General features: G+C 42.2%; 1 protein-coding gene across 2 annotated transcripts in view; it reads right to left on the reverse strand.

Annotated features, from left to right (window-relative positions):
- The window catches only part of matr3l1.1 (matrin 3-like 1.1), a 25,120-nt gene extending 14,217 nt beyond the window's left edge, over positions 1–10,903 (reverse strand). For both annotated transcript variants that reach the window (XM_020594104.1, XM_020594103.1), the window contains exons 1-8: positions 10,711–10,903; positions 2,827–3,812; positions 2,580–2,641; positions 1,333–1,371; positions 1,023–1,099; positions 898–929; positions 690–812; positions 112–237 (exon numbers count right to left, since the gene is read on the reverse strand). In XM_020594104.1, coding sequence (XP_020449760.1) covers positions 112–237; positions 690–812; positions 898–929; positions 1,023–1,099; positions 1,333–1,371; positions 2,580–2,641; positions 2,827–3,783 — 1,416 coding nt within the window. In that variant the 5' untranslated portion in view covers positions 3,784–3,812; positions 10,711–10,903. The remainder of the gene's footprint in view (positions 1–111; positions 238–689; positions 813–897; positions 930–1,022; positions 1,100–1,332; positions 1,372–2,579; positions 2,642–2,826; positions 3,813–10,710) is intronic.
- Positions 10,904–11,969: the final 1,066 nt, after the last annotated feature.

The following is an 11,969-nucleotide window of genomic DNA, read 5'->3' on the forward strand; positions in this document are numbered from 1 at the left end:
CACTTAGGCATGCGGGGAGACCGGGAGTTGAACCACCAACTTGCTGGTCAGGAGACAACTGCCCTACTTTGTGAGCCACAGCCACCCCAGTGCTCATGTTTCAGACTTCACCTTGAGGAAGTTGAAGGTGCTGGAGATGCTGAACTCAATCCGTTCTCCGTTCACAGTTGGAGGATAGTTCACATGAAACTTCACCAAGTCCTTCGCCTGGTCAGCAGAGCCCAGCTCCACAAACGCCTGCGGGGTTTACAACACATTAAAGTCAATACAGAGTGAATGAACCTGGAGCTTCCCATAACTTGAACCTGTAGTGCAAAGTTGGTTGGTTCTTCTTTGCTGTACTCTACACACCAGAAAGGATCTGATGCAGGTGCTTGTGAGTCCAAAAGGCTGACTGAGGTTGTGGGATTAAACACCAGCTTCCTCCGTCTTTACTCATTTTTGATGTCAACAGAGCCGATCTCACAACACTGGCACACACTCTTATTACTTTATCAGACAGTGTAGTGTAAATAAAGTAGTAACTGTCTGCAGTAACAGCATGGCTCTCCTAAATGACACAATTTTGGTCACACCACCCAGTTAAACAGCAGGATAAGACTTATAAAAGCAATATTACACAGTGATATTATGTTGTATTTAGTTGTATAAAAGTGAAGTTGTGTGTGTGATAAGCCACATGCACTCACTAGAGAAGGAAACATGAGGATCTGGGCGATCTTTCCAAACGGCTCAGTCAGTTTCCTCAGGTACTTCTCATCCACAGACCGAGCTGGAAACTTCACACACACCACTTTGCTTTTGTCTGAAGTCTGACAGGACAGAAACACCAGAGGGTTCACAAAGGAGCAGCTACACTCACACAACATGCCTTCTGACTGACTGAACATTCTCTACCTTGTTCTGGGACTTCATGTTTGGCTGTGGCCCTATTAAAACACAGAAAAAGACAAATGTTAATGTAGTAACATGGATCAAAATGCTGTGAACAACACTGCTGAAGTACAATAAGGCGGCTTTACTTTGGCTCTGATTGACTGTCTGTGACAGCTGGGCCGGTCTCTCTTCATCCTTCCACTTCTCCGATCGGTTGTCAGCCCTCAAATGACAGGAAGATTTTAATTAGGACATTGTTCTATCATTCATGATCAACCAATAAAGAGACACACACCAATGAGCCACAACGTGACGAACGCTCACAGATAATGCTGATTACAGCGTGACAACCAACAAGAGATTGGGCAGGTGATTACAAAGTTCTGGTTCACTAATACACATGCACAGGTTTCATGGTGATGGGTAATGATTATGGCTGTAATTATAGTTACTGACCTGCTGACTGTCTCCATGCGACAGTCCCAGCTAGGAAACCTAGACAAGAGACATGAGTTATGAAACCAAAACTGAACAAGACACAGACTGTAAGGACAGGCTCTCTCCATCCCAGCAGAGATATACATCTATATTTATACTAGTCTTTGATAGTTTTCCCATTGGACAGCATGGCCAGATAAAACTAATCATTTACTTTATGAAGTACTAGAGGTGTGCTGGTCACAGTGAAGGCATATTCACCTGATCACAGGAAAACGACAGCCTTGTGCTGCACGTTCCACACTGCTCAGCACCCGATTTACTCTTCAGGGGCGCTGTCCCACACGGCGCCACCTTAGTCTCAGTGCTGATATTTCTAGTAGTAAATTGCTACGTTTCAAAGACTCAAACTGCATCTGCAGCTGATATGTTGCCAGTTACAGAGGCTGTCTGTCTTTGTCTGGTCTGGATATGAAAGTCATTTGTTATTGTACAGTTTGGAAAATCAGAAACATGAGCAAGCTGCATAGTTTTCATCTGTGATTGGCCACAACAATCACAGCTCAGGTCAAAGTTAAACAAATCTGAACTTCTGGAGAGTTGCCACTACACACAGAGCTGGCTAAGCACACCACATACATAACGGTGGTGAGGCAAATGTAAAAGCTGTTTTTCCACATTAATGTGAGCATGCCTCAAGCCTCAGTCATTAACATTAAAATTCCTCCCTGCAAAATACCCCCACATATGTGCATGTTCTTATGTAGACTGATTTTTATTCATTTGTATTCAACTGCTAATTGACCAATGCATTTAATTTCCTAAAACTGCTTCACAATAAAAGCGTCTCACTGGTTTGCCAGTGGAAAGCTTTTAAAGGTGAAGCAGCAGCAGTGGGAAATGTTGGATTTGCAAAAACTTAGATCTATAAAGGTACTGAGAGCTGAACACCGAGAGACTTAAACCGTTAAGTGTTTCTGCTGTCAGTTATCTTCAGTCAGTGACAGCTGCTGGCTAGGTTTTAGCTCCATAGCACCCCCGACTTCATGCTACCTTAGATAAATATTATCTATAAAAGATTCAGCAAACAGAGAACGCTGACGCTGAGTTCTGAATGAAGAACAGATGAACTGGTGCAACTTGCCTGCTGAGCAGGACCAGGCTCGGGTCATCTCCTGTGATTAAAGTGGGCTCCACTGTGGAAAACCTTGCTGAATGAGACTGCATAGCACCTCTGTACCTGTCTGGTCCAGGATTAAACTTACCGCTGCAGCAGGTTGAGCTGTCCGTCTGCATGATTACTGCCGTTGATGTGTTTGGTCCAATCCTGAAACACAAGAACAAGGTATAAGACTATGATCTGTTCCCGCCACTGTTCAGTTTTTAAAACCTGAGAGCTGCAGCCACTTCCATTCAAGGCCCCATCATTCCTCTGCAGCAGCTGAACACAGACCCCTCCCTCTCCCATCAGACTCTGTAGAGAGACTCGAGCAGGGCTACAAGTGTACTTACCTTCTCTGACAGCACAGTGATATCACACAGTGAGCACGAGTACGGGAACACTTTCGGACATGTCCCATGGAAGTCCCGAGCTTCCTTCTGGGAGGGCATCAGGGCAGCGGCAGCATGCTGCCTGCCGCTCCTGACTGTAGAAGCTTCAGACTCACGGCGGCCCCCTCGAGGCTGAGGCTGGTACTCTTCAGGAGGAGGTGCCGACCTGTAAACAGCTGCTCTGGGATCGGAGAAACGGGATGGCCGAGCTACTTTTGTAGGCACTGGTGCACTGAAAGTGGCTCGGTCCTGAAAGGAAGCTGGACCAGTGACTCTGCCTGTCTTACCAAACTCAGAGGGTGATCTGTGGTGGAAGTCCAGCACAATGTAGCCGGATGATGATGAAGATGATGGTGACAGTACGTCTGCCCTGACAGAGCTGCTGGTTAGGGGAGTCCCCCAGCGGTCCTGCTCAGATGGAAGATGACAGGATGATGTATGGTCCAGTGGGTAGCGAACCACCTGGCTGTGGCGCTGATCCCAGTCTCTGGAGGACGAAGTGACAGACTGCCACCGTGTGGAGCTGGGAGGATAAGAGGAAGAGGAGGAGGAAGGAGAGGGAGGCCGGGGAAGGAAAGGTTTGACCATCCCTCGCTTTCCTTTGATCTGCTGGAGGAGGTGAGGCAGAGAATCCACGGTAAGCACATCTTCAGGCAGCTTGGCCAGCAAAGCCAGGTCGTCGGGCTCCAGGCCACAGCTGTTCAGGATGTTGAGAACGCTGTCCTGTGACCACTGAGCACCTGCCGAACCTCTGGACGAGGAGGTGGACGGGTAAGGTGAGGAGAAGTGCTCTGGAGGCGGCCTGTAAAAGTCGTGATCTGGTGAGGCGTGTCGACGGTCTGCAGAGCCGTAAGGTCCAGGTTCAGGTCTGAGGTCGGAGTCACACAGCGGTCGTCTGTAGGGGTGGTTGTGAGACATGATGCGAGGGAACTGTGAAGAAACGCTTCCTGCAGACAGAAGGTGTCAGGGAAGACAGGAGATGTAAACAGTGACTTAAAGAGAGACAGACGGTTTGTCCTTAGATGGAGACACAAGAAGAGAGAAACCTGAACGCTGAGAAACACCTTGCTCACAGGGTGTAAAAAGCACAGGACAGGTGAGGATCTTTGCAACATATGCAGAGAAAAATGAGAGACTTACTGTTTCAGCTTCAGTTAAAGAAAAAAAAAAAAACATGGCTTTCCCCTAAATGTCTTCATATCCATCATACAGAATTCAACGAGAGGGAAAAAGGAGTCCGATTTTTTTAAATCTAGATTTTATTCCATCACGGCTCCTTAAGGAGGTCCTGGACATTGTTGGCCCCAATTTATTAGCAATAATCAACAGATCCCTAGTAAGTGGCTATGCCCCAAACTGCCATACACCCTCTGATTCAAAAACCTAATCCAGATCCGTCAGTGCCATATAATCAGACCTATGTCAAAGCTGTCATTATCTTGATAAAGTTGTTCTTGATCAACTAACCTCCTACCTGGACAGATGTGGTTTCCTGGATAAATTTCAGTCTGGTTGTGGGGTGCACCACAGCGCAGACTAAGTTCTCTCGAGCGTGACAAATGACTTGTTTCAGTCTCTCTATTCAGAAAATCACACTATTTTAATTCTTTTAGATGTGTCTGCTGCCTTTAACACAAACAATCACACCATCCTTGTAGACCACCTTAAGCATACTGCTGGCATTCAGGGTCTGGCCCTTCAGTGGTTTACCTCTTACCTCCAGGTCAGTCTGCTCCACTTCTACACCTGTCTCCTATGTTACAGTGGTGTGAAAAAGTGTTTGCCCCCTTACTGATTTCTTATCTTTCTGCATGTTTGTCACACTGTAATGTTTCAGATCATCAAACAAATTTAAATATTAGTCAACGATAACACAAGTAAACACATCATGCAGTTTTTAAATGAAGGTTTTTATTATTAAGGGAAAACAAAATCCAAAACTACAAAGCCCTGTGTGAATAAGTGTTTGCCCCCTTACTGATTTCTTATCTTTCTGCATGTTTGTCACACTGTAATGTTTCAGATCATCAAACAAATTTAAATATTAGTCAACGATAACACAAGTAAACACATCATGCAGTTTTTAAATGAAGGTTTTTATTATTAAGGGAAAACAAAATCCAAAACTACAAAGCCCTGTGTGAATAAGTGTTTGCCCCCTTACTGATTTCTTATCTTTCTGCATGTTTGTCACACTGTAATGTTTCAGATCATCAAACAAATTTAAATATTAGTCAACGATAACACAAGTAAACACATCATGCAGTTTTTAAATGAAGGTTTTTATTATTAAGGGAAAACAAAATCCAAAACTACAAAGCCCTGTGTGAATAAGTGTTTGCCCCCTTACTGATTTCTTATCTTTCTGCATGTTTGTCACACTGTAATGTTTCAGATCATCAAACAAATTTAAATATTAGTCAACGATAACACAAGTAAACACATCATGCAGTTTTTAAATGAAGGTTTTTATTATTAAGGGAAAACAAAATCCAAAACTACAAAGCCCTGTGTGAATAAGTGTTTGCCCCCTTACTGATTTCTTATCTTTCTGCATGTTTGTCACACTGTAATGTTTCAGATCATCAAACAAATTTAAATATTAGTCAACGATAACACAAGTAAACACATCATGCAGTTTTTAAATGAAGGTTTTTATTATTAAGGGAAAACAAAATCCAAAACTACAAAGCCCTGTGTGAATAAGTGTTTGCCCCCTTACTGATTTCTTATCTTTCTGCATGTTTGTCACACTGTAATGTTTCAGATCATCAAACAAATTTAAATATTAGTCAACGATAACACAAGTAAACACATCATGCAGTTTTTAAATGAAGGTTTTTATTATTAAGGGAAAACAAAATCCAAAACTACAAAGCCCTGTGTGAATAAGTGTTTGCCCCCTTACTGATTTCTTATCTTTCTGCATGTTTGTCACACTGTAATGTTTCAGATCATCAAACAAATTTAAATATTAGTCAACGATAACACAAGTAAACACATCATGCAGTTTTTAAATGAAGGTTTTTATTATTAAGGGAAAACAAAATCCAAAACTACAAAGCCCTGTGTGAATAAGTGTTTGCCCCCTAAACCTAATAACTGGTTGGGCCACCCTTAGCAGCAACAACTGCAATCAAGCGTTTTCGATAACTTGCCATGAGTCTTCCACAGCGCTGTGGAAGACTCATGGCAAGTTATCGAAAACGCTTGATTGCAGTTGTTGCTGCTAAGGGTGGCCCAACCAGTTATTAGGTTTAGGGGGCAAACACTTTTTCACACCACTGTATACCACAGGGCTCCATATTAAGCTGTTTTAGTTTCTTTACACAGGCTTCTGCTGGGGTCTAATTTTAGAACACACAATACCTCCTATAACTGTTATGCTGATGACACTCAGTTGCAGCTCTTTGAAACCTGGTGATCCAAGCTGTTTTAACTCTAAAATCCTGAATAGCAAAAAAAGATGCCTTAAGCTAAATGAGAACAGATCCTAATATTCAGCCTAGCACATTTAAATCTATTTAACACTTGGGCCTCTGGCATTAAATAGTAACTCCCATGCAAGGAAACTTGGCGTTACGCTTGATGCTGATTTAAAATTTGATAAAGCACTAGTTAGCCCAGCACTAGTTTCTTTCAGCTAAGAGCACTCACAAAATTAAAACTATTCCTGCCTGCAAAAAATTTTCTAGAAGTGTGATGTGATCTCGTTCCATGAGATCTTGCAATATTAAAAGGTGACGATACTTCTCGTTGGGGCAAAAGCTGTCTTGTGATATCAGTACATATCAGAATCAGGCTAGTATGATGGTACGTTCACATTAGTCCGACAAAAACGCAATTCTCTGCTGTGTTTTCACACACAGGACTGCGTTGGTCGAAGGGTGAGGTGTTGCAGGTGTAATACAGCCACGTTGTGACTAGGGCTGTGTATTGGTAAGAAATTGGCAATATGATATGAATCACAATACAGGTTTACGATTTGATATACTGCAATACTGTAAACAAGCCAATATACTGTGACTTTTTTAAAATCTAACCTTAGAAAAACTGTCACAAAATAAGCAACACACCACCGTATGTGCATGTGTGTGGTTGTTCGTCTATGTGTTAGCCCTGCGATGGATTGGCGACCTGTCCAGGGTGTACCCCGCCTTCGCCCAATTGCCGGCCGGGATTGGCTCCGGCCCCCCCCCCCGTGACCTCGTTCAGGGACTAAACGGTAGAAAATGAATGAACCACCGTATTAATAAAATCTCCCATAAAAAATGTTTACTTTTTTATGCAACTAGAACAGTGATCTGCATTTGCATTCGCCATGGTCCCTTTAACATCCAACAACACAGCTCTATTTGGCAGGTGAACTATTACTTAAAAATCAATACTGTGTTTTTGAGAATCAATACAGTATCACAAAATGTAATATCACGATACTCAAGTGTATCGATATCTTCCTACACCCCCAGATGTGATGAATGGCTTCATTCATGTTTCCAGCCCGTGAGTTTCCATTGTGTTTTGGTTAGCCACACTGCTAATGTAACCTACTCTACCTTAAAACCAATTTTACCACCAGGGTGTCGACATTAATAGATTTAAAATGCCATTTAACATCCAGTACTAATGAAAATGCACAGCGTGTGGGTATAGTAGTCCTCTCTCAACCGGAGGGTCGTAGGTTTGAATCTCGGTGCCTGCAGTCCACATGTCAAAGTGTCCTTGGGCAAGACACTGAACCCCCAAGTTGCCCCCGATGGTTAGAGCCATCAGTTGAGTTGGCGCCGCAGATGGCTGCCTCAGTTCTGTACCAAAAACAAATTCCTTGTGTGCAACATACTTGGCCAATAAAGGTGGTTATCCTTATCCTTAACTGTGGCCCAAATCTGACAGTGAATAGCAGCAAATGCTCATGGTAAACAAAATAGGCTAAATACGTAAACAAAAGGGTTCTCTTCCCATGGGCGTCCACATCCTGATCGTCCCCCATATGTGATTGGTCAACACAGTGCCTTTGCCGGAAGATGTCACCGTTCGGTGCGACGGGGTTGAAAACAGCATAGAAGGTCACACACAGCTTCAGTTAGATGTTAGAAGCTCATGCACAGTTCGTGCACAGTTCTAAGGTCTGAAGAGACTCATGCCAGGAGAAGAGCCAGTCAGCTGAGTCTGTAGCCAAACCTTTTACAGTACTGTACTGCATGTGATCATTCACCCGGTAGAACTGAAGTGACATTCATTACAAGATGATTAGTTCAAACATTTCAAAATGTACCTGCACTGTTTTGCATTTTGTCACGTTCAGTCAAATGAAAGAATTTTTCCAGTAGTATATTTCGTCATATTTCATCAAGATTTCTTAAAAATTGTGTTTAAATATTGTGTCGTTCTTGTGACCTTAATATTGTGCAACGCCTTGTCTTGCGAACTAAGTGTATTGTCACACCCCTAATGTTTTCATTTCCTCTCGCCTTGACTACTCCCCCTCACTCTAAGAAGGAATCCGTCAGTCAGCCTCGTCTCATCTGCAGCCGCAAGACTCCTCGCTGGAACTGAGTCGAGACACGGTACTGGGCCATCTCCACTGTTACCAGTGAGGTACAGAATTGATTTTAAAGTTCTTTTATTTGTTGTTGAAGATCTGCACAGCTTCTCAACGGATTACATCTCCGAGCTCCTCATCATCCTCCTACTGCCCCGTCAGACCCCCCAGGTGTGCTGACCAATTATTGCTCTATTATCTGCACACACATTTAAAATGTAAAGGTAATGAGATTTTTTTCACTGTCGGTCCAAACATGTGGAACAGTTTGGCCCTCCCCTCCACTGATATTTTTAAGACCTATCTTAAGACCCACCCTTCTTCCTTAGCCTTCTATTTTTATGCCTTTTTAAATTTTTCTTAGTTCTTTTATGTTTTGTTCTACATTATTTTCCCTGCATTTTGTTTGTTTATACTGTCAAGTTGTTTATTGATTTCTTCTGTTTGTAAAGCACTTTGGTCAACATTTGTTGTTTTAAATGTGCTATAGAAAGAAGCAGACTTGAGTATTTTCCTAAAGGCAAAAGTAATATCATCAAATGTTCAGGTGAATTAATTTTAGTCCCAAGCCATAAGTCAGCTGATACAGTATCAGTAGAGGGTTGCAGTGGTATCCTGTTTTCACAGTATACCATGGTATGAAAACTGATGGTTATACCATTCACATTTGCTTATTACCGGTGTTGAAGGAAAAAAAACACACACAATGCGTGCGCACATTTCTTCCCTGACTCCCTGTCAGACTCCACAACGGGCGCCACATACACACACGCAGCAGGCAAATGGCAGAGAGGAGGCGGCGACAGATGGCCCATCACCAAACTCCATCCAGCCCAAAAAAAAAAAAAAAAAATGAAATAAATCCATGATTAGTTTGGATATCACAAAAAAAGGCCCCCTAAAAGAACCCACCCCCCGGTACAACTCACACTGGTCTTGACGTGACCCCAGAAACACAAAGACTTACCCAGCTCACACAAGTGGGTGTGCGGGCTCATGTGTGAGTGAAGGTACAGACAGGACCAGTCTGGCCGCGCTGTTGTGCACCTACACTACGTTACCAACGATTCCGATAAGCGTTTAGAGCAGTGTGACCGCATTTCTCACTACTGTTCTACAACCCAGTCAGTCGATTAACGGAGAGGATGATCAGCAGGTTGATCCCCGATGAAAATAATCAGCAGCTGCACTTGGATCCAAACTAGTCCAGCAGAACTGCAGCTCAACCAGCTACAACAGTCACATCCTGCTGTTACATCACTGCATGAGTGACAGGCTGGTAATGTAATACTGAATATATGGTAGTATATGTATAGGATATACAGTACAGTCTAACATTTTTCTGCACTGAGTAGCCTAACTCTACTTCATGATAATACTTGATTTTACTTCACATGCTCAGTGCGGGACCTGTACTTGTATCACAGTAGGCTACTTTTACTTAAGTAAAGGATGTGAATACTTCCTTTACTACTGGTGCTAACAAGCAAACTAACATCCTTTAGTTCAGGGGTCAGCAACCCGTGGCTCCCGATGCTTTAGTTAAATAGCATGATATAGTTATATGGTGTTTTTTGTTTTTTAAATCCTGTTTCTAACTCTGAATTCTGGGATGTAACTTAACAAAATAGGACAAATAAAGAAAAACACACGCAACCAAAGACAAAAAAGGAGGATTTGTGATGCATTTAAACAAAGTAAAGTTCTTTGTACTGTTAAAATAAATTTAAGGAGACCTCTTCCAAAAATTTTGTTATGGATGTCTGAAGAAAATTAACACAGGCTACATCATCACTTAAATATCAGGATTAGACACCGACGTTATATGACGTTAAAGATCCCCTAAATCTCTAGATCACGTTTTAATTTTAGCTGAGTTACAAACAACTGCGGAATAAATGTTTTTATTGACGGATTGATTGACTAATTGGTGGTGGGGGGGCATCATAATCCACGGCGTGTTCATCTCGGTGTGAATATCAGATTAATCAGAAGAGGACACATCAGACACGGAATTAGCAATGTTATGACAATCACAGTAACACTGACATAAGAAAATGTTTATTTAACACGGAAAATACCATAAATTACCCGAAACAGTAAAAATTAATGTGCGTCAGATAAAATGAAGAACAGGGAGGACTTCTACTGACAGACGGAAAAATCAGCCACAGAAGAGCGTTGTTTGTGTTTTTAACTGATAAAATTCTTAATTGGATTCGGCTAACAATCTTAGCTTAACGAGCTAATTGCTAACGTGCGGCTAACACCGGACAGGAAGAAATGTTTAGCAGCCGACTTACCTGAAATTAACTGTCAGCACAGGACAGGGTGCTTAGTAAAGGAAGTAAGTCAAGGATTCACAAGTGAAGCGGCTGCTATTAGAGAAAATAAATGCAGAAAATCGAGCTAACAATAACAGGTTAACTGACTGCTGCTTCCGTCTCCTTTCCGTTGATGTCGCTACACACCGAGATAATACGTTACCGCCACCTACTGGTGTGGAATGAGACCAGACGTATTCTTCTTCTTTCTTTTGTGTGGCGGCTGGCAACCAGTGTATGGAGCATTACCGCCCCCTTCTGAAATGAAATAGGATAGGGCTTCCAATCCACTCTGCAAAACACTGCAAGTCACTTTCGGCTTTTTCCCGTATAGGGGTCGCCACAGCGAATCGTCATACTGACGACTCGCATGTTGACATTTGGCACGTGTTTTACAGCGGATACCCTTCCTGACGCAACCCTGACTCGAACCTGGGCTGCAGCCACAGAGTGCTGCGCCTTAACCACTAGTCTACCAGGGACGGTTTTTCTCTGCAAGAGAAGAGTGTACACAGTGACTTTTGGAAAATGACACTTGTCTAGAATGTAGTTGTGTTCTGAAGTGCATTTATTTATGATTGTTGGTAAAACAGCACTTTATTCATTCCAAAAGATTCTGTGTCTGTTGTTCATACAGCAGTATTTTTTTTCCCTTTTGTTGCTGTTGCAAACAACTGCCCTTACTGGGATACTTACAGTTGTACTCTCTTGCAGTTGAAATTTTTTTTGATAATTCAAATGTGACATTGTTCATTAATTTGAGAGCCACTCATCAAGTAAAGATGATTTTAAGAGAAAATGTTTTTTTAAGTCTTCTCCCATAATATAACTTTTATCTTGTAAGTATTTGGTTTGTTTTATTCTTATAAATCATCTTTCTCTCAAAATATTATGATTTTTTTCTCCTCGCCCCGTTAGAGCTCTGGAAGCATTAATGCCACATTTATTTAATTGACAGAGTTGTTTTTATCCATGGGGTGGCGCTATAGGACCGCTTTTAGAAACCAAATCAACAACACTGTTGAATCTTCAATGACCCACTTCTAGTTCCTGTGGTTGTCATCAGCTCTGTGTGATCAAAAGACAAAAATATATGCAACACTAGACACCTTGTAAAATTAATGCAACAATGGTAAATTTGAACGATAAGCATCAAACAGTGCAGGTTACAGAGAGTAACAGGATTTTTAATAACGAAACCTGTAAATAACCTGTTCTCCTCTAAATCTCAATCTGAG

The sequence above is a fragment of the Monopterus albus genome, unplaced genomic scaffold (assembly GCF_001952655.1).
Source record: "Monopterus albus unplaced genomic scaffold, M_albus_1.0 scaffold21.1, whole genome shotgun sequence".
NCBI lineage: Eukaryota > Metazoa > Chordata > Actinopteri > Synbranchiformes > Synbranchidae > Monopterus > Monopterus albus.